General features: G+C 38.9%; 3 protein-coding genes across 6 annotated transcripts; all 3 read right to left on the bottom strand.

The window, feature by feature from the left end:
- LOC109722661 (probable pre-mRNA-splicing factor ATP-dependent RNA helicase DEAH4) lies at positions 1,439-9,979 on the bottom strand. Its single transcript, XM_020250767.1, has 17 exons — positions 9,610-9,979; positions 8,777-8,869; positions 8,573-8,677; positions 8,051-8,268; positions 7,908-7,960; positions 7,586-7,702; positions 6,936-7,027; positions 6,531-6,617; positions 5,813-6,027; positions 5,518-5,610; positions 4,807-4,930; positions 4,493-4,637; positions 3,737-3,806; positions 3,034-3,194; positions 2,452-2,627; positions 2,083-2,299; positions 1,439-1,876 (listed from the first exon to the last, which is right to left on the bottom strand). Exons 1-16 carry the CDS (start codon positions 9,816-9,818, stop codon positions 2,146-2,148), a joined length of 2,112 nt encoding a protein of 703 aa, XP_020106356.1. The 5' UTR covers positions 9,819-9,979; the 3' UTR covers positions 1,439-1,876; positions 2,083-2,145.
- On the bottom strand, positions 10,695-13,382 carry LOC109722662 (transcription termination factor MTERF5, chloroplastic). The gene is made up of 4 exons (XM_020250768.1): positions 13,116-13,382; positions 12,512-12,561; positions 12,209-12,430; positions 10,695-12,082 (listed from the first exon to the last, which is right to left on the bottom strand). Exons 1-4 carry the CDS (start codon positions 13,217-13,219, stop codon positions 11,001-11,003), a joined length of 1,458 nt encoding a protein of 485 aa, XP_020106357.1. The 5' UTR covers positions 13,220-13,382; the 3' UTR covers positions 10,695-11,000.
- Positions 13,792-24,582, bottom strand: LOC109722660 (ankyrin-3). Of its 4 annotated transcripts, none has more exons than XM_020250763.1 (4): positions 24,071-24,582; positions 18,123-18,398; positions 15,663-15,800; positions 13,792-15,572 (listed from the first exon to the last, which is right to left on the bottom strand). In XM_020250763.1, the coding sequence occupies exons 1-4, from the start codon at positions 24,455-24,457 to the stop codon at positions 14,040-14,042; spliced, it is 2,334 nt and encodes a 777-aa protein (XP_020106352.1). In that variant the 5' UTR covers positions 24,458-24,582; the 3' UTR covers positions 13,792-14,039. The 4 variants fall into 4 exon arrangements, with proteins under 4 accessions (XP_020106352.1, XP_020106353.1, XP_020106354.1 ...); XM_020250764.1 differs by lacking the exon at positions 24,071-24,582 and adding an exon at positions 19,876-20,058; XM_020250765.1 differs by lacking the exon at positions 24,071-24,582 and adding an exon at positions 18,662-18,796.

Genomic DNA, 24,891 nt, shown 5'->3' with positions numbered 1-24,891 from the left:
ATTTTTTTTCCACTGAAATTTTTTTTTCCACAGTTTTACGTGGAACCAAACACACCCTTGAACGTATTGTAATTTTTCTGTGATTTCACTTAAAACTTTAAGTTAATTTTATCCATATTTATTTTATTCAGTTGATTATTGAAAGGGGGGCTGGGGGCGTAGTTTCATTTCACAACGTTTTTTTTGGATAAAGCATATAGCAAGAACCAAAAGATTGTGAATTATATGATGCATAACAAATTTGCTAGTTACATTGCTTGGATCAGTTGGTAAATGCTTTTTTTCAAAATATGTTGTGTCAATAAAATTTTAAATGCTAATAGGCCTCAAGGCAATAATGAGATGCAAAACAAGAAAAGGCAACAAAAATTAATTTTTTCCAAAATTTAAATGAAAATATTGTTTTCGGATTTTCTTTTTTTTTTTAACCAGTACAAATCTGGTATGAATTTTGAAAGCTCGATTTTCAGGTTGCAACTCTGACTTTCTTTTTCTTTTTGGCCCTTCCTTTTGTTCTGTTTAAGATGGTTTTGATGATATGATTTAATCGCACAGCTTTGGCTCACCTAACAATGAAAGCTTGAGCTAATCACCTCCTAAGTACCCACGAGGGCCAAAGAGTTAAAAAAAAAAAAAAAATATCAAAATGTACTCTAAAATATAATTAATGAATAGACTTCAACCAAATGGCAGCATTAATTAGTGATTTAATTTTTCAGATCACACTAGAAATGAAGTCAACAACCCCATTTTGGAGGAATTTTCTTTCTTTTTTGGATGCCCAGGCCCTGTGCAATTTTTTTTTTTTAATACTTAGAGCTCAAGTAATCCTATTTTGGAGTTAAAAAAAAAAAAAAAAAAANAAGAAAAAAAAAGGGCATTAGTCAACTAATTCTGGTCGTGTTTACTGTAGGGACTAGACTCGAGAGTCTGGTGGAAGAAGCTTCTGTTGGTTGGTGTTTTAGGTGTACAACTACCTCATCAGCCGATCAGCGTATTGGCTCCACAAGTTAGACCAAGCAACGTGGTTTGATCCATGGGATTGCATTTGACCATTGGGATCATGAAAGCTTTTCGAAAAATAACCCAAATTTGATTTTCAAAGGTATCGCTAAGACTATCACATTAGTCTTTGAATGATTTCTCATTTCACATCTATGATGCGCCCTAGTAATGTGTTGAAGGGTTATTTGGAAGCGGAGAGTTGGAAAGCAGAGAATTCGTGAGTTTCCTGAATCCAAGTTCATCCCACATTTTACCGAAATCGAAAGACTGATCTCCATATGATTGTGAGTGAAAATTCAGACAATCTCGTGACTACAGTGTCGAAACAAATGTCACGAGTTCAAACATCAGAAACCAACAATCAAACAGGCCCTAACACTTACTGTAATAGAACATAAGATAAGAATTCGATCCGAATTGGATAAAAATATGAAGTATCAATTCACATCAATTTTTATTTCCATATAATTTTCACAGCACAAGCATTTCATAGAATCAGATTAGCAAGTTAATCTATAGCTACTGTAAAGGTAAAAAATTGAAGCACCGCGTAAAAGCTTAACAAATGTCAAAAAGTACTGAGTTATAACAGATAATAAGAAAGCAGTACAAAGTTAACTTGTTGATTTCATGATAAACAGCAATTCTCCATTGAATCAGATTAGCACATCTATCTACTCGTCTACCCGTGTAAAAAGGTAATAAACGAGTGACCATCGGTAGCAGCACCTTTTCAACCATCGGCGAGAACAATAATTTTGGTGCTTGGATTCATCTCTCTCCAAATGTTCCTCATCAAGGGGTTGTTGGATACCATTGAAGAACAAGCACAAACGACGGTATGTATAAATAAAGAATATCCAATCGTCACCTGCACATTTGGGCAGAAAGCTATCATAGTTAGAAGCTAGTTTGAGAAAAAAAAGATGTAAAATATCCAATGTGCCATGTTGTAAATTTCAATCATAGTAGTTTCTAGATATTTTCTCGGAATTTTTTTTTCGTACTTCAACAATAAGATAAAAAAGAGAAAATGAACTCATTAGGTGCCTTAGAATAAGAAGGAACGGGAATTACCAGTTAACAATCTCTTCAAGACTAACAACAATGTTTTTTTTTTTCGTCACTGAGAATGTAGTGTTATCTCTTTCCTTTGCGTGCAAGATAGCGCTCACGTGCCGCCTGAATTTTACTATCCACATCAACAGGTTGCTTAACATCTTTGTCACTTGCGGGCAGGCTTGTTGTTTTATCCTCGATTGGTTCAGATCCATTAGAACCATGGGAACCACCACTGTCAGATTTAAGCATTCATCAGAGTTCGAGCAAACTTCTCTTCAGATTTTAGTTTGATCTATCTTCAGTGGAAAACTGGCAAGAAAATAATACTACCAACAAAAAATAAAATCTATCTTCAGGACTCATCGTCGAAAATGGAGATTTTACCTCAATTTGTCGATGTCCAATTTCTCTAGCTTCTTTAAGATGGGAAGGACCCATTTCATTTCAACAGCACAGACATTTCTCATGAAAGGGCGAGAGGTATTTATCAGTTCATGATACACAACATAGTCTGGTAACTGCCCATTTTCATCAGTTTGCAGCACCGAAGATGGATGAACCTGCAAGACCGTTGAATAAATTATAACGGCTACACTACATGTATCATGACTCTATACCAGTTATAGATAACTGGGTTATCTTTCTACTTTCTAACATTGGGTGCTGTGTTTCTTTTTTTACCCCATTTATGTCAAAAATAACAGAAATTTAAGCATCAGAGTCTACTTTGCCAGGTATAATTGTTTTCCTTTCAGACATTTAGGACGCTTCTGGGAGTCCCTAATTGCTAAAGCATCACAGGCCAAGCAATAAAACATTCTGAAAGTTAACACTTTTTGGATAGCATACAAGTATTCTACAATAATATAGACCATTTATTATAACAATACTTCCTCGTACTAAAGATTCAAGGCTTCTATTTAAAATGATCCATGTGTTTAAATTGTGTGATCTAAAATTGTGTACCTGCACAAGCTGTGACCTGTAGCCAAGTGTACGGTAACCATTGTGATGAAGCATTCTTTCAGCCAGCTGATTACCATAGCCGACGCATAAAGCTCTCCTCAACTTCTCATAGTCATGGTCATTCCTTTTATGCCTTGAGCTTGATTGCACCTCCATTGGACCTAAATTTTCAAACTCCAGCAACGTCAACAAGCAGATAATCCGTGATAAAATAGTTTGTTCACCAGTAAGAACAGCGTATGACTGCGTGCAATGCACTAAAATTTTTGTTTGTTTGTACATATGTACATTGTAGAGAGAATCACGAACAAATGACCACAACAGGAGTTCCGTCGGACAAATAAAATGAAGAGATTGTAATTCAAGAAATCTACTCATCCAAATTAACCTAATAGCAGGATTAAAAAACCAATCTCATCCAAATTAACCTAATAGCAGAATTAAAAAACCAATCAAATTTGGTACCTAACAGGTAAGAAGTGATAAATGTATAAGGTAGCAGCAAGCAGGCACTACTATACTCCACACCCAAAACATGTAGTAAGTCAAATATACAAGTCTGAAAATAGGTACACTTCTGAAAAAGTGCAAAAAATCTATGATGCAAATGATCACGATATGAAGATAGTGGGTGAAATGGAGATTTCTGATTGACATGGTTTCATCGAAAATGGATGGCGATAATAACGTAATCACCACTGACCTTTGGCTATCTTCTGTATTATCTGAGATAGTTGCTTTCTCACATCCTTACTGAACATCATACTACGTTTCTGCAAAAGGTCCAAGCAATGTGCTTAACATTTTGTCTAGTAAACAAAATTATCAATTCTTAAGTAGCACATATATGCAAATTGGGAATCAACTTAGGCGAGTGAAGAGCCTAGATTGCAATCAAATTTGGTACCTAACAGGTAAGAATACTGTGGCATGTCCTGACAATAAAGATCAAGTTCAATTGAGGCCTGATAGAGTTTTATTAGAGCAATTCTGATGTAGGATGGATCAGCTTAAGGTAGGGTAGTACCTGTTCTAGAGATAATGATGTATAGCAACTACAGACCATGCACAACAAACAAATCCTAGTAGCTTTAGCCTTTAAAGCTTTGTCAAGCATCAAGCAGTTTTGGGATCTTTATTGACCCAATAATGCATGACGATGGACCCAAAAAATAGAGTAAAAAGTGGTAGATAAACCACCATCATGATCTATAGAATAAGTTGCCACCAGAAAAGTAACAATTTGGCAGGTTGTTCAACAGATTTTTACTAATTCCTTCTGTATCTTTCCATTTGATATCCCCCAAGTCTAAACTAGGTAAATAGATATAGACAATTAATATGTACTAACATGAAAAGCAAATAGGTAACATGTAATAAATTTCCTTGAAACAAAATCATCATCTGTTTAGACTTTGCAAGATAATGAGACTTGTGAAACTATTTTCCACAGTAGCACCTGCAAGTCATTGTCCGTGCACCAATCTGGATCATAGTCGGCTAGATCCCAATTTTCATATATCTGAAGCAACTGAATATGATCACCCCAACCAGAACCATCGGGTAGACTTGCCTGTTGTTTCCTTTTCCTCTCCTTGCCCTTACTGCATATAGCACATATTGCATACGACGAATGTACATTTAAAGAAAAATATTCAAAGTAGATGACGACATAATACACACAGAAATAACAATAAACCAACAAAAAAGTAGATAGTTTCTGGTAATGAACTAAGCATATAATGAAATATAGTTACAAGAAAGCAAGGTCACCTTCTAGCTTGATGTAATGTGATTTCTGCTGATAGAGTAGCAGCAACAGTCAACGCCTGGGACAAGCATCCCAACTCATTTGCCTCAATTAAGGTCCTTGAAAGTGAAGGTTCCAGGGGAAGCTCTGCATAATCATGTAAAATATTCCATGTTAAGCATAGAAGAATTGATGAGCCAAGACTATTTTCTTAGTAACTTTTCTCTCATTCCAGTAACACAAAACTAATAACTTGTAAGACCACCTCTCAATCACTAATCATATTTTATGCCTGTTAAACACATGATGCAGAAAATTCAACACTCCAAATTACGCAACCTAATTTTCTTAAAGACTGGAAAGTTTGACCTGATCTCCATTATGTTACTCTGTCCTTTCATACTTCTCTTGGAAAAAATTTTCCTCTATTCCCCTTCAGTCTATATTACAGATACATTTTAATTTTACTTTAAATATTTTGATTGCACCTACATACCGCATATGCACCTCGAAATGCTTATGCAGTTGCCAACTGCATACATGGTACCTTTGACACCCACATACCACTTCATCCTTTCAAAAAAAAATAGGTAAACAATATTGCTGCTTGGATATAACATAATTTGAATTATAATCCAGCAAAAAGAAAAAGGGAGAAGAAGAAGAAAAAAGAAATATAAAAATGCAGCAGCATCTGTTCAAGAATAAATGGTGAAGTGATATGAAGTTATTACCAGCCATAGTTCGTCCAACAGATGTTATTTGCCCATTTTCGTCAATTGCATCAATGAGGTACAGTTGCCGCAAAGCGTCTTCAAGTGATTCACCTGAGGGAAAACACGTTGCAACTTACAAAATGTTAAGATAAAGACCACATTTTAAAATTTGTCTCATCAGATTAGTTACACTACAATTGCATAGCTGCAAAAGTAGAAACCTTGGTATCCAATGCATCTATTGAAATTTGAGACAAACGATCCATGAAACACAAAAATCTTGTGAATCAGGAGAAAAATAAAGCATGCTTACGAGATGGCGGGTCGAGGAAATCAAACTTTAAGATATCAATGTCAGGAAGATCTAGAGATTTCAGGTACAGGACAGTTCCAGCAAGAGATGACCGTTGTATCTCAGGCACTGTTGCATCAAGAAATTCTTCACTATACACAGAAGCAGGGTATAACCTGTAACACTTGCCAGGACAAGTTCTTCCAGCTCGGCCAGCACGCTGATCAGCTTGCACTCTGTAACCATTTGTGCCAACATACTCACTTTAAATTATATTAATGAACTGATGTAAAAATGATGAAATGTAAGACAAATGCATTGCTCAAGGAAAATGTAGAAGCACTGCTCATTGTCAATTTTTCAGTAGTCTATTAAATCAAAAGGAGAATCTACTTCATGACAACTAGCATGAGCATAAAGCAGTCAGCAAATAAAAGATAAGAAGACCAGGAATAAAAATACTAACCTATACTCTGAACAAGAAACTGTTCAAAGAAAACCAGAAAATATGTAGACCGATTTCTAACTGGACCAACACCATCATAGATCAGATTCCAGTGTTAAAACTTTTTAGTGTTTCTCTTTTGGTATACATAATTTTCCTCCAGTTCAAGAAACAAGTGCATAGAAACAATATAATAGACATTTGATGTATTGAATGACCTTTCATGCATAAATTTACACAGTGACACAAAATGAAGGCAACGCAAGACTCCCAGATCATAAAACCAAAATTTACCTGCTAATTTGCACAATATCAAGGGAATACATTCCACTGGATGGGTTGTACTGCCGTTGCTTCACATATCCAGAATCAATTACATACCTAGTATAAATAAAATAATCAGCACATTGAAAGATAATTAAATAAATACTTAGCAAGAACTTTTGACATGCATGAGTTACAAGATCACATTAGCATACAAGATCAGCAAATAAGATTATCTGACTTCATTTGTCCTAAGTAGTTAAATAGCTTACAAATAACTTAGTGATAGTAAAAAAACAAGATTAACCCCTTGTCTATATCTTGTGGCAACATGAAACAAAAAAAAAGGAAGCTCTAGATAAAGAAGAAGCAGGAGAATAAAAAAAAGGATGACTGAAAGGAAAGCAATGATAACTGCATGTACTTGCTCCTTACACAACACCATCAACAGTCAAAGAAGTTTCAGCTATATTTGTTGCAACAATGAACCGCCGACAGTTAGATGGTGCTTGAGCAAATACGCGTACCTAGACAAACAAGAAAAGCATGAGACAGCAATTCACCAATGCTCATAAAAATATGCAATAAAGCAAGTGGAAGACAAAATCAGTCAGTTTAACTGTTTTACCAAAACATTCCCCAAACTGACAAAAAAAATTTGTAGAAGATGACATACGAGTAGGAAAAACATAAAAAACTAAAGTGCACTCAGAAACAGCATTAATCAAACTAAACTTCATTTTAGACAGTTCACGAAAGAAAGATTTTTCCAATACAAATGTTGGTTCCATATGTACTAATTAAGGAATTAATGAAACAAGAGAATATATTAACAACTGTTGCCAACATAACTATGATTAATACTTTCTCTGCAAATAAAAAGGAATCCACATAAAGAAAAAGGAAGATGGAAACATACGATTTTGTATGTTCATAGTATATCATGTACATGAGAAGTGAATGTACGGCATCATTAAAATTTAAAAAAAAAAAAAAAAAAAAAGAGTAAGAAAGTTCGAGGATCAAAACCACGCAATTGCTTAGCACAGACACATACTACAAAAGAGAAAAGGAAGATGCATTACCTGCATTTCAGGTGGCAAGGAACCATGAAGTGGAAGGACTAGAGCATCCAGACAAGAACCTTCTTCAAGGTTTTGAATTCTTTCCTCCAATTTTGACACCATTTTGTCAATGTCATCCTGAAAGTAGGGGGCTGTCTTTTTAGTTCAAAATTAGCAAGTCCACTGGACGGCACCGAAAAAACAAAGAAGGAAAGATCAAGTAACTAAAGCAAAGACCCATAGCTAAGAAGAAGATAAGATTTGTGAATTTAGGTTCAGAGAAGTAGCAACCAACTAGCCTAAACAGATGTAAAAACCATACCACCTCAAGTAAATAACGCACCTTTCCAGTCATAAATATTAAAATATCCCCGGGTGGTTCCTTTAGATGTATATCTGCAAAGAGCAAGAAAAGTGGTAAATGTAGAAGCAAAAGTTTGATGTTCTGAACATAGGCAATTTAAGAGGGCAAAATATAGTCCGTACCAAGAGCAGTTTTGAGAGCAGATTCAATGTAGTTTGTAGGACGCTCAGTGCTGTAAAACTTTTCCACAGGAAATAAGGTCCCAGGGATGTTCAATATAGGACAACCTGAGAAAAATTTTGACACTTTGACGCCATCAAGGGTTGCAGAAGTGATGAGAACTTTTAAATTTGAAGAGCGTGTCTTAATTAAGCGTTTCATCAAACCCAACAGTATGTCACTGCAACAGAGAGGAGGGAAAAATATATATATAAAAACTATGAATGAACCACCACTTTTTAGGGGGGAAAAATTTTGCTGACGTAAAATTAATAGGAAAAGCCACGAAAAATTATACAAGTTAATTAACAGATAGACAATTGAGGTAGAATTATCCAATTCACATTGGTAAGCATATATGTGTGTATTTATAAGTTTCACTAGATATCTTGTTTAAATGAATTTCTTAACTGAAAGAGAATTGTATGTTTGTATATAGTGACAAGTTGAAAGCCTAATCGATATCAAAAGGCAAATTTCTTTACGTGTTTAGACTACGCTCATGAGCTTCATCCAAGATAATGACCGAGTACTGATTTAGCTCTGGATTTGACAGACTTTCACGAAGAAGACAACCATCAGTGAGATACCTGAGCATTTAGATTCACATCGTCATATTACATATATAAAAAAATTATGCAACTATGAAATCCAAGTCTTTCCAGAGACAAATAGAAGTGAAAGCTTACTTAATACAAGTTTTCTCTGAAGTTCGGTCTTCAAACCGAATGGCATAACCCACTTCCTCTCCTAGTACAACACCGAGTTCCTGTGCGACCCTCCTATTAACAAAAGAACAAGAATGGATCGATTAGATTATAAATTTCGCCAATATTTATATAAATTTTAAGATGGATAGAATAAATCATAAGCATATCATCGTGGTGAAGCAAGTGCCATAATTAATTTCGCAAGACAATATTCTTTCCCAGAAACTTAGATTGTCTTTAACTTTTCAGTACTTCATGACTAACTAAAGGTCCACATTCCACAATAACTAACTAGCCTATATATGGACAATATAACCAGAGTTTAGTGGAAATCAGTGGTATAAGCATTGGCCAAGTATAGAAAATTTAAATGATGAATATACAATATTAAAAACATAGTCTTTTTTGGCAGCTTAATCTTTTAGTATAACCGGTTGTCTCACACGATATCGGAGCACGACGTCTTGACTTCGAATGCCTCAGCCTCCCAGCCTCATTTAGTTTCAGTTTCCTCCCATTCAATTCGACAACAAATCTTTAGCCTATTGAAATGTCTCGAGCCTATACATTCAAAATATCATTCTATAGCAACTTTCATTTAATTTTCTCCGGTTTAATTCAAGTCCTCGTCTTTGCCGCAAACTCAACCGTGGCATGAAATACGGAACATTTAATATTAGAACACCGTGATTTAGCAGCTTTAAGCATTTAGAATAATCAATTGTTCTACATAACACTCAAAAGGCATCATTTTTTTACGCTCACAACGAGAGAGAAGGGGAGAGGAGGAGAGGGGAGGAGGGGGATTTGACCTGGAGACGGAGACGGCGGCGACCCTGCGGGGCTGGGTGACGGCGATGGTGCCGGAGCGGGTGTAGCCGCGGCGACGCAATATCTGAGAGAGCTGAGTGCTCTTGCCGGAGCCCGTCTCGCCGATGATGACCACCACCGGGTTCGCCTCCACCGTCTCCGCTATCTTATCCTCGAACGCCACGATCGGGAGAACCACCAAAGCATCCATGGCCAAGCTCCTCCTCCTCCTCCTCCTCCTCCTCGTCGCCGGAGAGAGAGAGAGAGAGAGAGAGAGAGAGAGAGAGAGAGAGAGAGGTTTGAGTTCAATGGAGTGTGAATTGGGGGTTTTTCGTGTTTGTTGCTGAACCCTCGCCCTGTGTTCCCGCGAGGATGCGCTCCTGGAGAAGGGAGCTCACTGCGGGTTTGGACTATGGACTAGTTATGTAACCGACCCGGATCCGAGATGGTCCAAAATTGGGCCCGAAAGAATCTTGTGTCCAAGTTGGGTCCAGATGAGAAGGCTAGAGTTGGCCTCGTTTCGTACCCTGTTTATGTTTATTTAAAAATTTTAAATATCAAAAAATGTTGTGGTGAACAGTAAATCATTTTATAACGTTTTCATCCAAAATATTTATTTGCAATAAAAAATAAAAACAAAAAAAACAAAAAAAATTTTGGCTTTCAAAATTTTTTTAAATAACTTGTCTCTTAATCTAGCCAAATATATTATAAACTAACCAACTACAACATTAAAAAAGAGCAACGCATCAAGCTTATGGCTTATACCCTGTATATTAAATAATTGTGCTAGTACAAGCTGAAATTGAATTCATAACGTTTTAACCAGAGGAAAAAAAACAAACAAAAATGGTATCAAACGTATAAAAAATTCGTATCATTAACATGATGAATGATAGATGAAATAGTCTCACGGCGGAAATTGTGCTTTTGCTGAGAAAGCATATCTAAGTGGCAACCTCTTATGACATCTCTACAACTTTTATACGCAAACAAACAGCCTTTGCGATGCAAAGGAGAAAATATTTCAATGAAAAATAAAAATAAAAATAAAAATTAAAAATGAATGCTGCACATAGAAAGCTAAAGCAAGAAGATGTCTACAAACTAGAGAAGATCAGTAACTGATTTAGTTCTTTTCATCTCTACATGAATAATTTAACCATTACACAAGTTAATAGCCCATATAAACATTTTACAATAGACATGGGCTATTCCAACCTAGCCTGGTGCAAGAATTAACAACATCTTCCTGATCTTCTTCGTTTCGGCTTTCACCTTCTTTACATGCACTTCAAAATTACAACATTGTCGAGTTCTAGTCGAAATGCCACATATTTTGCTATGAAAACCTCCTCTTTATGCACACATCCGTATCCAATAGAGTTCGTGATCATTTCTTCAACAGTTTATCCATCTTCTTCTCTAACGCGCTCTCGAACTTACTATCCGAGACGGACAATACCTGGTTCAGCACCAGCCTCACCCCGCACTCTCTCATACGACTATATCGGGGCTTTATCCTCTCTGCTAAACTGTATCCAAAATAATGGGGAAATTTAACGAGCTCCGACCTCGGATACTCCATCGTTAAGAAGAACGCCCATTTCGGTTTCAAGTTATCCGCCAAACTAAAAGTGTAAAGAGCTCCATACCTATGAACCATAGTACCCACTTCCTCTATGCTATAACCCCTCCCGAGGAAAAACTCGGTAATTGGCTTCAAGCTCGCCTCGATACTTAGTCCGAATGTTTGCGGGCATTTCTGTATAAGAGAGGCTACATTGACACCCAAAGACCGAAAGTATTCGGCCGTTGGCTTAAGATTGTCATCCACGCTGTAACTTATAATATGGGGGCAGCGCGTTAAAATCTTTCCTATATTCTTCTCCGGAACACCCAATTCGGCAAGGTAATCCAAAGTCGCCTTCACTTTCTGTCTGCTGTAGGTAAGCAATGCGGGGAACCGGTATATGACTTTGGCCCACTGGCTCTTGTCCACACCCAAGCTCTCTAAATAAGCCATCATAGGCTTCAGATTCTCGGAGAAGCTGATTCCGCAAAGCTGAGGCCTTTTGTTGAGGATAGTGGGGATATCAGATTGCGGCACGCCAAGATCGAGTAGAAGCTCCACCACGGGCTTTATTTTACGGTCCAAACTGTAGTAAGCAAATGCCGGGAATTTGCGGGCGATGGTTTTGATCTGGTCGAGGTCCATGCCGAGGTCCATTAGGTAGAGCACTTGTGCGGGGAGGACACCTTGAGAGTTTCTTTGGCTAACACGAGTAATCGCTCTTTCCTTCCTCGAGGTTGGGTCGGATATAATTATAGTAGGAGAAGGAATAGATCTTTCGGTTCCCGGAGGGTTAGGGTAGTTCTCTACGACGTCCACTAGCATGTCTCCGTGTTCTTCTAGAAGGACTTCTAAGTATGGAACGAGTGCGCCTCTGATTTCGAGAGTGGTAAGCTCTCTTCCTGAAAATCAAAAGCGTAATAAAACATAAAATGATGGTATTAGATCATGAAGTGCGGCTTGGATGATTTTGCGGGGAATATTCATAGGTATCTCTAAAGAAAAAATGCGTATGTTTGAATTCGAACCTACTAGATATCGAGATTTATGTTTCGTGTGGAGCATGGAGATGAGGTGGTCAATGAAGCAATCGGATTTGTTGATAGTCCTCGCCGCGACTGCATTGCTCAAACCCTGTTTTCTCAAGAACAAAGATAGCACGGCTTTCGCCTCCTCTCTCTCCGCAGCCAGCAAGCTTGAGGGTATCGCTGCAAATCCTCGAGCGCTAGCTACTCCAAACTCATCTGCAACTGCATAATAAATATCGTTACATGAGAATCCCAAACATGAGGCAAACGAAACGACAAAAACAGGTGCAGAGGAAAACATACCCATCCTTGCTTTACAGACAAAATGTTGTGGGAATCTGCTATTGTGAAGCCTGCATGAACAACCGGAAACAATCATACATGCTTAGTGAACTTATTTTGTTTGGTAAAAAAATTCGGTTTTCCGATAACCATCAATCAACCTTCGCTAGATTATTTACTTGTGCCATGCACTATGCTACTGAATCTCATCACAGGCCAAAGAGTTGTGAAACATAATAAGATTTTGAAGTTAACTGCGCTGTCCAAAAAAGAGATGCAACCATAATACGAAAATCGTCACAAGATATAATAAATGCATTCGATTTATCAGAATCCCATGCCGCAGTTTTCTTCTTTTGCTTGGTTTTACGAATTTCGACACAGGTTAACTTGATGAGAGGTTCAACATGCTATTCAAAATTTTGATTGTTTCTGTTTGGTTTGATCAGCTTAACATCCTAAGCAACATCCCAAACATTTCAAAGTGTTTCGTTGTAATCCTTGTTCCCATCTCTGTGTTCTTCGGTGCTCTATCGCATCTCATATTTCAATTTTTGTTTCGCAGCAGCGCATAACTATAATTATGAAACTTAAATAAAAAAAGAAAAAGAGAAAGGAATTGGACCTGGAAACGGTGATGGGTTTGGGGAGAACGAGTGGGTGGTTGGGAGGCTCCTGCGGCGGGGTTCGAACGCTGGCGAGGGGAGGAGGAGCGAGTCGGACGCTCATGGCCGTTGATTTTGATGTCTGCGGAGATGAGGGTGGGGTTTGGGGTTAGGCTTGAGATAGGTCGATGCGGGCGAAGCAGCTCCGGCGAGTGGAGAGAGCGTGGGAGAGGGGGAGATAATTTTCGGTCTATAGGAACTCGCCTCATCCGTAAGTATCTGATTATCCAATGAGGATTTAGGAACGGGGGGCGACAAATTATTGCCTGCACCTGGCGTACAGAATAATATTGTATACAGATTCTTTCAATTTAACTGGTTTTGAAGTTTCTGTTATGAAGCATCTCATATAGAGTTTTAAGAATACGGTGTTTGACGTGTATGGTACATCAGTTGCAGGCAATTATTTCTAAACGTGGGTTTTATTTATTCTCGATGAATTTTGAGGTCCCCGAATTTTAACAAGCATAGATTTCTAAGCTTAATGCATTTTTACCTGTTTTATAATCCAATTTGATTTTAACAGTAATTTTTCTTAGAAAATCAATGCATAAAGTGAGAACAACTCGCGCATTAATTATCTACTGTATAAGCCTCGCCCGGGAGAGTTATTAATGCTTGAAACGTCCTCAACAATGCTCAAAAAACCATTGACAGAGCAAATTTTCATAAAAAACCAAGCTATACAGCAGTCATAATCCCGAGCACAAACAAAAGCCCGCCTTCGAGATGAAGATCAGCAGCTACACTCACAACGAAACACCACCATATTTTCCTTTCCCCTCTTTACATCACCATCCCCTTACAAGCACACCATTCCTACAAGGCCAAAAAGTTAAAAATGAAAATTAAAAAAAAAAATAAAAAAATGCACCTTAACTGCCCTAGTTACCAAATGCTGCTTTTGTTACAAGCCTAATCCCTCTAACCCAGAGCTCCGCCACCTCCTCCCCGCCGTCGCACACGAAATGCACCTCCCTCCCCTTCGTGGTCACCACCCTAAAAAGCCCGGGATCATAAGCATCCCCCTTCCCCTTCCTGTTCCATTGGAAAGCTGAGCTACCCCCAATCTCCGCCTCTCGGCACACCACATTCCGACAGCTCGACTTCCCCCACCGCAGCACGCCGGCTGCCCCCACCATCCTCAACATCTTATCGTGCGGCGATCCCCTCCCGCACTTCGTGTGCTTCCTCACTCTCCCGCCTCGCAAAACCAAGACCCTCGAAAGCTCGTCCATTATCACGCGCTCCGCTTCGCTTGTGAATGCCTTAGAGTTTGTCCTCGCAAGAGAAAGGGCCGTCTCACCCCGATGATTCTTGATATCGCACTTTGCGCCGGATAGGATCAAGTGCTCACATATTTCTCCATGGCCTTCCTTTGCTGCCAACATCAGCGGCGTATATCCTTCTTCGTTCATTATGTTAACGTCGCAGCCCTTATTCGTCAAGAGACGGACAGCAGCCAGGTCTCCACGCCGAGCAGCGCAGTGAAGAGCGTAGAACCCTCCAGCCGCCCCCTTCTCGAGCGCGAATTCGAGCATCACCTGCTCAAAAAGATCCCGATCCTTGTTCAATTGGGAAAGCGAGATAGCGGTTTCCCCTAATTTATTACTTAGCTCCACGTCCGCACCCGCGAACACAAGGAAGCGGAAGGCATCTACATGGCCTTCCTTGGCTGCGACCATGACAGGCGAGAACCCAGCTTCGTCTTGCTCGTCAATGTCCACTTCCGGCTGCATCAAAAGCACTTCCAGTGCTCCCACATCACCACTGCAGGCCGCAAACATCAGGGGAGAGAAAACAGACCGATCAGACGATTTAGGGATTGTCCCTCCACGAATTGCGCCAAGAACTGCTCGCTGGAAGCCAACACTCCATCGGTTAGAAGCAGCAACCAAAGCCGCAAAGGCACCGGAAAAGTTCACAAGACCGAGATCGGCACCGGCGGAGACAAGAATTCTTATACAATCCTCACGCTTGTACCGTGCGGATATCATCAATGCGGTGTCTCCAGATTCAGTTCTCGCATTGAGCTCGCATCCCTTATCAATCAATAGTTGCAAGATGGCAGGTTGTCCAAGGCGAGCTACCATATGGATCGGGCGGAACTCGTTCTTCCGGACGGTTTTAACTGGGAATTCGCAATCAGCTCCTGCAGCCAGCAGGGTCTGGACTGTGCGCGGGTTAGCACAGAGGATGGCATGGTGGAGGAGCGTCCGGCCCAAGTGTAGAGCATTGACAGGATGGTGCTGTAGCAGCATTCGAAGTATCGTGCCAGTGGACTCGTAGTATTCCACGGCGCACCACGCAACGTTGTAGGGTTCGGCGAGCCCGGCACCCACGCGGAACTCCTCGCCAGTCGCCATGTCCCATGACCATGCACCGAGGCTGACTTTGACGTCTTTTCTTACGCTGGCCTGTGCGGCATTTTATCGAACATAAGGAGAGTAATTCAGAGAAAAGTAGATTTATTTGCTTGTTGAATGAAATCAGTCAGTAAACAGCACCTGCAATAGCAGTCGAACAACAGCGATCTGCCGGCTGACGATGGCGGCGACAAGGGCCGTGCAGTCGACGTTGGTGTGCAGCGCTGGCTTCAATGAGCGGAGCAGCATGCGGTCTGTAGCATTGGGATCAACTCCACACTGCAAAGAAGAGTCAAGAAATTTAAGGAACCAAAAATCGAATACAGATAATGTGGGTAGCTAATCTGGCTGTTATTACAGCGGGGGTCGCTGTTGAAGATCTCTTCATTAATAGCATCTCATCATTGAATTTGCAAGAATTAATAAATTGCTCTTAGAGGCTTTTTCATAAAAAAAAGGTGAAAAAATGTGTAAAGATCCGCGCCAAGGCAGAAGCCTTAACCGTGTGTTTCTAACAGAGATTCTCGTCCCTGTCAGGGGAGATGCCAACCAATCTCTCCTTTCCGCGAACACTTTCACGGGTACTCAGCGGCATACAAGGAAAACATTTTTGGCTACTCAAAAATCAGTATGGGACTAAATACTGAATCCTACAGCCACGTCTGGGTCTGAGTACTTAGGTTCATAACATATTCATAGGAACTATTTGAGCGAGACTGGATAGTACCACCTGTACACTACCGGCTTAAGATGGGGTACCAATCGGATAAGAATCGAGTCTAGATCAAATATAAATATCCGTATGTATTTGTTTTGGTAAACTTTATTAAATGGTAAACTTTATTAAATAATTTATAGATATTATAAATTTTTCACTATAGAAAACTCGTATTCTAATGAGTTGCATCCAGTCTAATAAAATTATTTCAAAAAAAAGATTCAAGCAATAAACATAACGGATAGTGTTAAAAAAATTGAGTAAAAAAAAAAGAGAATAGTAGAGCGACTGGGATTTCACTATAATGCAAATCCACAAAGATCTTTTATTTATAAGTCCTTGAGCTCTCAACTTCAAATTTTTTTAGGGTTAATTACACTAACGGTCCCTAACATTTACACTGTTTTTTAATTTGGTCTCCAACCTTTATTTTTTTTCCAGTCAAGTCCCTAATCTTTTGATTTCATTTCAATTAAGTCCCGTTAGATAATTGTTAAAAATTGACGGAAAATGCCACGTCAGCACCACGTCAGCGCCACGGAGGCGCCATGTCAGCGTCACGGTGGCGCTGTGTCAATGGATTGCAAAAAAAAAAAGGTTGGGAACCAAATTGAAAAAACAGAGCAAAGGTTGAGGACCAATGGTGTAACCCATTAAATTTATAAATTCAAAAAAAAAATTAATATTTAAATTTTAAATTTAAATTTTGATTAAATTTAAATATTAATTTTAGATTCAAATTTAAATTGGAATTCAAATTTCGATTGTGTTTAATTTTAAATTCAAATTCACATTTGGAATTCTAAATTCTACTTTAATTTCAAACTTCGATTTGAAATTTCAAATTCAAAATGTGAATTTGAATTCGAAGTTTAAATTCAAATTTAGAATTGAAATCAAATCTTAAATTCAAATTTAAATTTTGAATTCAAATTTAAAATTTAAAATCAAAATTTTGAATATGATTTTAAATTTAAATTTCGGTTTCAAAACTTTCATTTTAAATGTAAATTAAAATAGCAAAATCAAAATCAAAATTTTAAGTTTGAATTCAAAATTTAGACTCAATTTAAAATTTAAATTTAAAATTTGAATTTCAATTCAAAATTTTAATTAGACTTTAAATTCAAATTCAAAATTCTAATTTCTCGTTAGTTTAAAATTTTAATTTTAATATCATTTTTGAATTTAAATTTAAAATGTTGAAGTTTTATTTTTAGGGACTAAAATAAAAAATGTGCAAAGTTTAGGAAACTAAATTGAAATACAAAAGGTTGCCAAATAGACGCTGACGTGGCAATTTCGTTAATTTTAACGGTTTCAGTTTTTTAACGGTTGAAACGTAATTGTAATAAAATCAAAAGGTTAGGGACTCAATTGCAAAAAAAAAAAAGATTGGAAACTCAAGTGAAAATTGGTGAGAAGGTTGGGGACTACTGGTGTAATTAATCCAATTTTTTTATTTATTATCCGATATTTCACCGGATACAAATTCGGATTTGAAAACTCTTCCAAATCTAACCCATTAGAAGGTCGGGTTCGGATCGGATCCAAATCAGTTATGAGTATAAAGTATCTGAACTTACACCCGAAACTTTAATGTGTACTTCTTTTTTTTTACCCGTGTAGTATTCATTTTTTATTGAATCTCTTTCGGATCCAGAAAGGATTCGGGTGGATATGAAATATCGAATATTTTGTACAACAAATATCTACGGATAACAATTCCTCAACTGAAAATTTTTAAGTATATTAAATTTTATTGTATTCTTAAGCAAAAACAAAAAGGCAGAGAATAATTAGATCTGTAGGGAAAGAAAAAGTGAGCTTTGGATGGAACAATCGTAGAATCACGTGCTCAATGAAAAAAAATGCATGCATACCTTGATGAGGGCGTCCACCACGTCCACGAATCCGCGGGCGGCGGCGGAGGCGAGGGCGTGGGCCGCGGCGGGGGGATGGACGAGGTCGGAGGACATGAGGAGCTCGGCGAGGCGGGGGCGGCCCTGCAGGGCGGCCTCCACCACGGCCTCCTCGCACGCCGGCTGCGACGCCCCCGCCCGCAGCAGCGCCTCCACCACCTCCCTCCTCCCTTCCCGCACCGCCGCCGTCGTCGCCCACCCCCGGTACTGCTTCTGGTTCACGTCCGCGCCCCACGCCTGCAACCGTGGACCAAATCACAGCCGATCAGCACCTGTCTAATTTAAATTAACAAACGGCAAAACATAATCCAGATTTTTGTATGATTCTTCGTTTGTACCGTGTGAGAGTGTTGGCCAACACGTATCAATGGAAAATATCAAAATTAAGGAGCCATGCTAGAATCTCGATTGTCCAGATTACCTCATTTATCTTATTATTTTTGTAATTATTTTTTAAAAAAAAATTAAATCTCAGAATTACATTATGTAAAAATTTACACCTTATAATAAGACGTAGGGCAGGCATATTAAATAACTAAAACTTCTACTGGTTTCGAGCCAATGACTTAGCCGAAGTATATTAGACATTAGATAATGAAGCACTCATGACACAGTGCATGCTAGCTGAGTAGCTGTGGCTAATATACGACTTGAATTTTTGTCACCTATTAATTGCCTTTGGCCACGTTTCATTTTAAAACAAAATTACGTTAGCTAAATCTAATCACTATCTATGAATTAAATGCTACTGTCCAGTTTAATATAGTGACCAGATTTAACTCTAAATAAAAATAACTCTACCAATATTTCCAAAAACCTGCTCTTTATTCCTAAATGGATTATACTTAGTAAACTTATTAGTACACATTTATTAAATTTGGGGTAAACTTCAAATACCTTTCGCACTTTCTCACTTTAGTACCATACAGTTTAAAGTGTATCAAGTTGGTATCCTGAAGTTTAATTTTTATCCTTTCGTCAGCTTCTCCGCTAATATTTCATTAAATTATATACAAAAATAACTTCAGATACTCCATCTAGATTTATCAAATATTCACTTTAGTACCTTTTAGTTTTAATTTTTGTCACTAATTTAATGAAAAAATTAGTAGAATCAATAATACAAAGATAAAAATAAAATCATAGGCCACTAAATTGATATATTTTAAACTATAGAGTATTAAAATAAAAATAAAAGTATAAACTATAGGAATGATATATAAAGTTTTTTTTTTTTTTTTTTTTTACCGACCGTCCCTAGAACAAGTGGCAAAGGACTTGGTGGTTGGTACCCGAGATCCAGATTCGAATCCTAGTTGATTCACATTTCCAGCTAAGTTTATTTTTAAACAAAATAAACGAAGCAGGTAGCAAGCTACCTATCTCTCTAAAAAAATAATACTTTTCTTATAAATTAGTAAATAGTTAATANAAAAAAAAAAAAGAAAAAGATATATTAAGTTTTTTTAAAAATTTGAGTATTATTTACTTATTACATTAGAGCTATTGGAAGGCATCGAGTCCTTGTCGGTTTTTATGCCTTGTCATTTTCTCCTGAATTTTTCAGGCAGGGCGGCGAGTTCACTGTGGCTCAGAAAGAACAGCTGGCACAAAGCAAGCCAAGTTTGTGGCTCCTTGCATTTGTGCAGCAAACTTCACAGCTGGCAAACGCAGAGCGAAAGAAGCAGGCGAGCGACAAATTAGTCGTACGTACGGTTCGGCAACAAAGGAAGGAAACCCTCCACGTAGTAGCAATGGCTTGGGACATTCGCTCTGTGCCGCCTCATCCATCCCCCCTGTGCCACTCATGCAGTTCACAACTCACAATGTTAAAGAGAAACAAACAAAGATCCACACCGCACCGGACGGTAGCTAGGAACTAAATCAAACAAAACAAACAGTAGATCAAGAGAGGGTTCTTCATCAATGGAGCCACATTTACTGGAGTCACTGCTATATCCAATATTTCATGAATCAGAATCTTCTGGACCACCGACCGCCCCCAGCGCAGGTGGAAAAAAAATTTGGTGGTTGGTAGGTTCCAAGTTCGAATCCTAATTGATTCATATTTTCCGCTAAATTTATTTCTAGATAAAATAAATAAAACGAGTAGCGTACTATCTATCTCCCAAAAAATAAAAAGAATCTTCGCTCAAATGAGAAATGATTAAAAAAAAAATTATATTGGCAACGGGTTTTTAAAAGAAAAGAGGTGCGATTTAAGAGCCTGTGGGGTTGAATGGTCCTAAACTTAAGTTATTCATGCAACAGTTAGCTACCCAGGAAGATGAATCAGTGCCCATCTCGCTCTTGATGAAGTTCATGAGTGGATCATTTTCCGAAACTGTAGTTATCTCTCCGCAGCATTAATTTTGTTCCAGTAGCCCCGAATAAGCAAATTTACCCAGGGGGGCATGGTTGGGTTGCATCTGCAACAACTCTCTGGGCGAACATATAATGCGGTGATGTTAGGAGATCACTGACCAGATACAATGACACGCTGGTGCCAGAGTCATCTACACAGTACACAAGAAGCGTCCGTTACATGGCCCAAGCTTGGTATTTGGTGGAGGTCCAGTAATCTTTGCGGATCCTCGAACTAGAGCTATCATATCCAGAAATTATTTGGCGACCAAAACAGCTAGCAGTTAATTTTGTTTGTTCAAATTTAGAACTCATAACTCTAATTTCGGATTAACATATAGATTAGATGTTTTTGAAGATTAATGGGAAATATGGAACCTAGGGCAAAAATAATTAAATAGAAAATCAGCAATAATTTCTGCTGGTCGTGAAAACATGTTCCGTACTTCCAAGTCCCATCAGTAGAATATCAGTCACCTAATGATCATCAATTTAATCATCCAAAAAGACCTACTGGAATGTTCGAGTGAAAATAAATAGATAGGAATGGAAAAATATAGTTTCAAGATCTAGACTAGGGACCTGGCTATTGTTAAAAAAATCAATCTGCGGTGCCGTAGGAAACAACTCAAAATTAGCTTTAACACTTCACCTTCCGTGAATTGTGAATATAAAGGCAGCTCTAAGAATCAAGGTTAACACTGACAAAAGTCAATTTCCTAGAAAAAACTTATTTCCAATTGCTTGAGAAGGCAAAGAAAATTATAATATTTTTTATCATTCTTTAATTTTTTTTAGTTTAGCTTTATTCTCCCCTTTTTCTTTTTCTTTTTTTTTNCCTTTCCCTAAATAAAATGGCGCCCCGACCGTCCTTTCTCATCTTATTATTGTAAATTGGTATCTTCCTAGATCTAGTTCCACCATTTATTGCTTGAGAAGGCAAAGAAAATTATAATATTTTTTATCATTCTTTAATTTTTTTTAGTTTAGCTTTATTCTCCCCTTTTTCTTTTTCTTTTTTTTTTCTTTTAGGTCTTGGAATAGGCACTCGAATCACATAACTTCTAGTACGAAGCAATAAATGGTGGAACTAGATCTAGGAAGATACCAATTTACAATAATAAGATGAGAAAGGACGGTCGGGGCGCCATTTTATTTAGGGAAAGGACGGTCGAGATGGCAAGCAAGGGCCACAAGAGATGCGGAAAGCGGCATTACAAGTTGTAAATAATAAGTTGAGATTTGACTAAGAATGGAGGTACGAGGTCCCAGCAGTGGAGAACCGTGATAGAAAAAGAGCATTTACTTCATGGTGCTAAATACATAAAAATTAAATTGGGCATTTAATGCTCCATATGGGCAATTCGCGTGATCCCATTCCAGTGTCTCCTCACGGCTTCTACAAATAACCAAATATTCGCCCAGTCTTTCCGAGTTCTTACACCTCCCATATGTACAGTGGATAAGTAATGGACAAAATTAAAATGGGGGTCAAAGAACTTACATAAAAAATTGGGTTCCATTTATTATTCCATTAGCTTATTTATAGATGGAAAATGCTTCAGTTAGCCCTTTTAGCCTAAAATCAATCTGCATTAGTACAAAATTCGAATGAAACTTCAATGGGTGGATCTTCAATGAAGTCTCATTGACATACCTCCAATTTACTGTTATGTATTAATTTTATCTTCATTTAAAATTTATTAAAAAAAAAAATTATAACTTTTGGACAAAGGACATAACAGTAAATTAAAAGCCTCTTATGACTTACAAGACGTCGTTGGGAAGCTCCACACTAATTTTTTTTTTTTTCACAAACACCCCTCAACTAATGGTCGTAATCAAGTTATCCTAGGCAACAAATGTGACCGATCCATGTACAGCATTGGCTAGCAATGGTGGCCACTGAGAATTGCCGAGGATGCTATAATCTACAGCGCGATAGGGAAGAACTGTCGCTGGCAATGGTGTTTGTGACAGTGGCAGTTCAAATTGGCTAATTGTGACAACCAATACTAGTAGCTGAGATGCCGCCGTAACAGCGATCGAGCATAGTATCTAGCAGAATTGATTGATTGGGATTCCTGGTTGTAACTGATGATCGTAGTATCCGGTGGAAGTGAAATCGATTGATTGAGATGCTTTGACTGTTGCAACTCACCGTTTTCATTTTGTCAAGAGAAAAAAAAAAACAAAAAGCATGCATACTATCTATTATATTTTTTTTTTTTAAAAAAAAATATACAACTTTATAAAAAATGCGCAACATAATAAACTGGTGATTATTGTGACAAGTTGGAGGCAAGCGAACACTAGTGAATCACTGTGGCTGCCGACGGCCTTGCTAACAAGATTCTTTTAGATACTAACACAAATCATACATGGACTGCTAGAAATCTATGCTATTAATTAAACAATCTACTAAGCATTCGACTAGATAGACTAGATTATCAAGTGTTTTTGACAAAATCAGAACTACTTAATTTATATTGAACATGAGGCTAATATTCTTATTCAAGAGGTTTTTATGCATATAGATAACTACATAAGAATCCACTTGGCACCTAGCTACTTCCTCTATGGATAGGATCACTAAGACCATCTACTCACAAAATGGTCCAAAAGGACCAAAACCCACCTCAAAGCTAATTAATTGAAAGAGTTAAAGAAACGAGTCGGTCTTAATTATTAGGTTACAGAGGGATTAGGGGACCATTTGTAGCAGGGAAGGGGAGGTCTCACTCGTACGGCCTCGCTGCTACGCGACGGCTTAAAACAAGGAGAAAAGGATGGGAGAATGGGGTGTGCTTTTTTTTTTTTCAGATGTAACGAGGTGGAGTATCGAGTAACCTTCTATACATAAACCCCACTACGCGCTACCCAATCTTAAGCGCCTTGAGCGAATCTTAGCCGTTCAAAGGATGATGATCGGGATAACCAACGGCTGTGATCTCACAACTCGATAAGGAAGGAGCAACTCATTGATCTCTCCGAATCCACGGTGTTAAACGAAAATTTTTTAAATTAGAATATACGTATGTATATATATATATTTTTAAGATCATACTACTCATTACACTATTTTAACAAAATCCGTAGTAGAGTCGCACCTGCAAATTTTGGGTGTTTCGTAACGGCAGGGATATCCTGCGAAACGTACGAGACTCGGAAACACTCAATCTGAGCTTGCGTATGCTATGACTCGCTATTTTTAGAAAGGAAAAATGTATATCGTAAACGCTTCGTAATATATACGATGACTAGAAAATTCGAAATTAAATGGAGGGAAGCAATCGAGATGTAACGTACGGACGGAGCCCCACAAGCCCTAATTCCTGGAGATTTCAAACGATTTTGAGATCAAATAGCGCGAACCCGGAAATGAAGCATTCTACGAAATCGAAATTCAAATCAAATTTGCTTAAACTATCAAAACCGAGATCGAAATCGAAATACCGCTGTTACCGATTGAAGAAGAGACCCAAAGTCGATCGAAAGCGCGATAAACAGGGAGAGGGGTGGGTAGTGAGGAGGAGGTGGCGTACCAGCAAGGTGCGGACGAGGGCGAGGTCCCCGGCGTGCGCGGCGAGGAAGAGCGGGGACGCGTCGGTGCGGATCTCCTCGTACTCGACGAGGACCTCGTCGGGGGCCTCCTCGCGGAGCGCCACCTCGACGCGGCGCGAGCGGAGCCACACGGCGCCGGCGTAGTTCACGTCCACGGCGGCGTCGGCGAGGCACTCCGCCGCCGCCTTCGCGTCGCCGCGCGCCGCCGCCTCCACCAGCCGCTGCGACACCTCCGCCTCGTAGTCCACCGGCCACACCTGCTGCTGATACCTCCCCCTCGCCGCAGCCACCGCTCCGCCACCTCCACCGCCGCCGCCGCCGCCCCCGCCGACGACGACGGCGATCGTCGCCGATCGCAACACCGCCATTGATCTCGAGATCTCCTCCGATCCCCTCTTCTCTCGTCCTCTCTCTTTGTCTCTCTCTCTCTCTCTCTCTCTCTCTCTTCGTTCTATCTGGGGAAACTTGAAAAGGGAGAGCGCCAGAGAACGGGGGGAGGGGAGGGAGATAATTTATAGTGGGGAGCGTGGAGTGAGGGGGTGGGGTTAAGGTACCTCGGGTGAAATACACAGGGGTGGAAATAAATAAGATATACTGAATATAATAAATTGGCAATAATAAAGAAGAGAGAAGTGACGGGGAGTGGGGCCCAGCCCAGGTGCACACCCTGGCCGGAGGGGTATTTTGGACAATTTACTGCTCTTTAGACTCGAGAGTGGAGGTATGGCTCGGCTTACGCTCTGCGGCTCGGGGTGTTAATATTGTTGTCAGGTCGTCTCGTGGCTCACCTGATCAGTTTACA

This window comes from Ananas comosus, linkage group 17, assembly GCF_001540865.1.
Source record: "Ananas comosus cultivar F153 linkage group 17, ASM154086v1, whole genome shotgun sequence".
NCBI classification, from domain to species: domain Eukaryota; kingdom Viridiplantae; phylum Streptophyta; class Magnoliopsida; order Poales; family Bromeliaceae; genus Ananas; species Ananas comosus.
The sequence above is the reverse complement of the archived record's forward strand: the minus strand, read 5'-3'. Positions and strand labels throughout refer to the sequence as shown.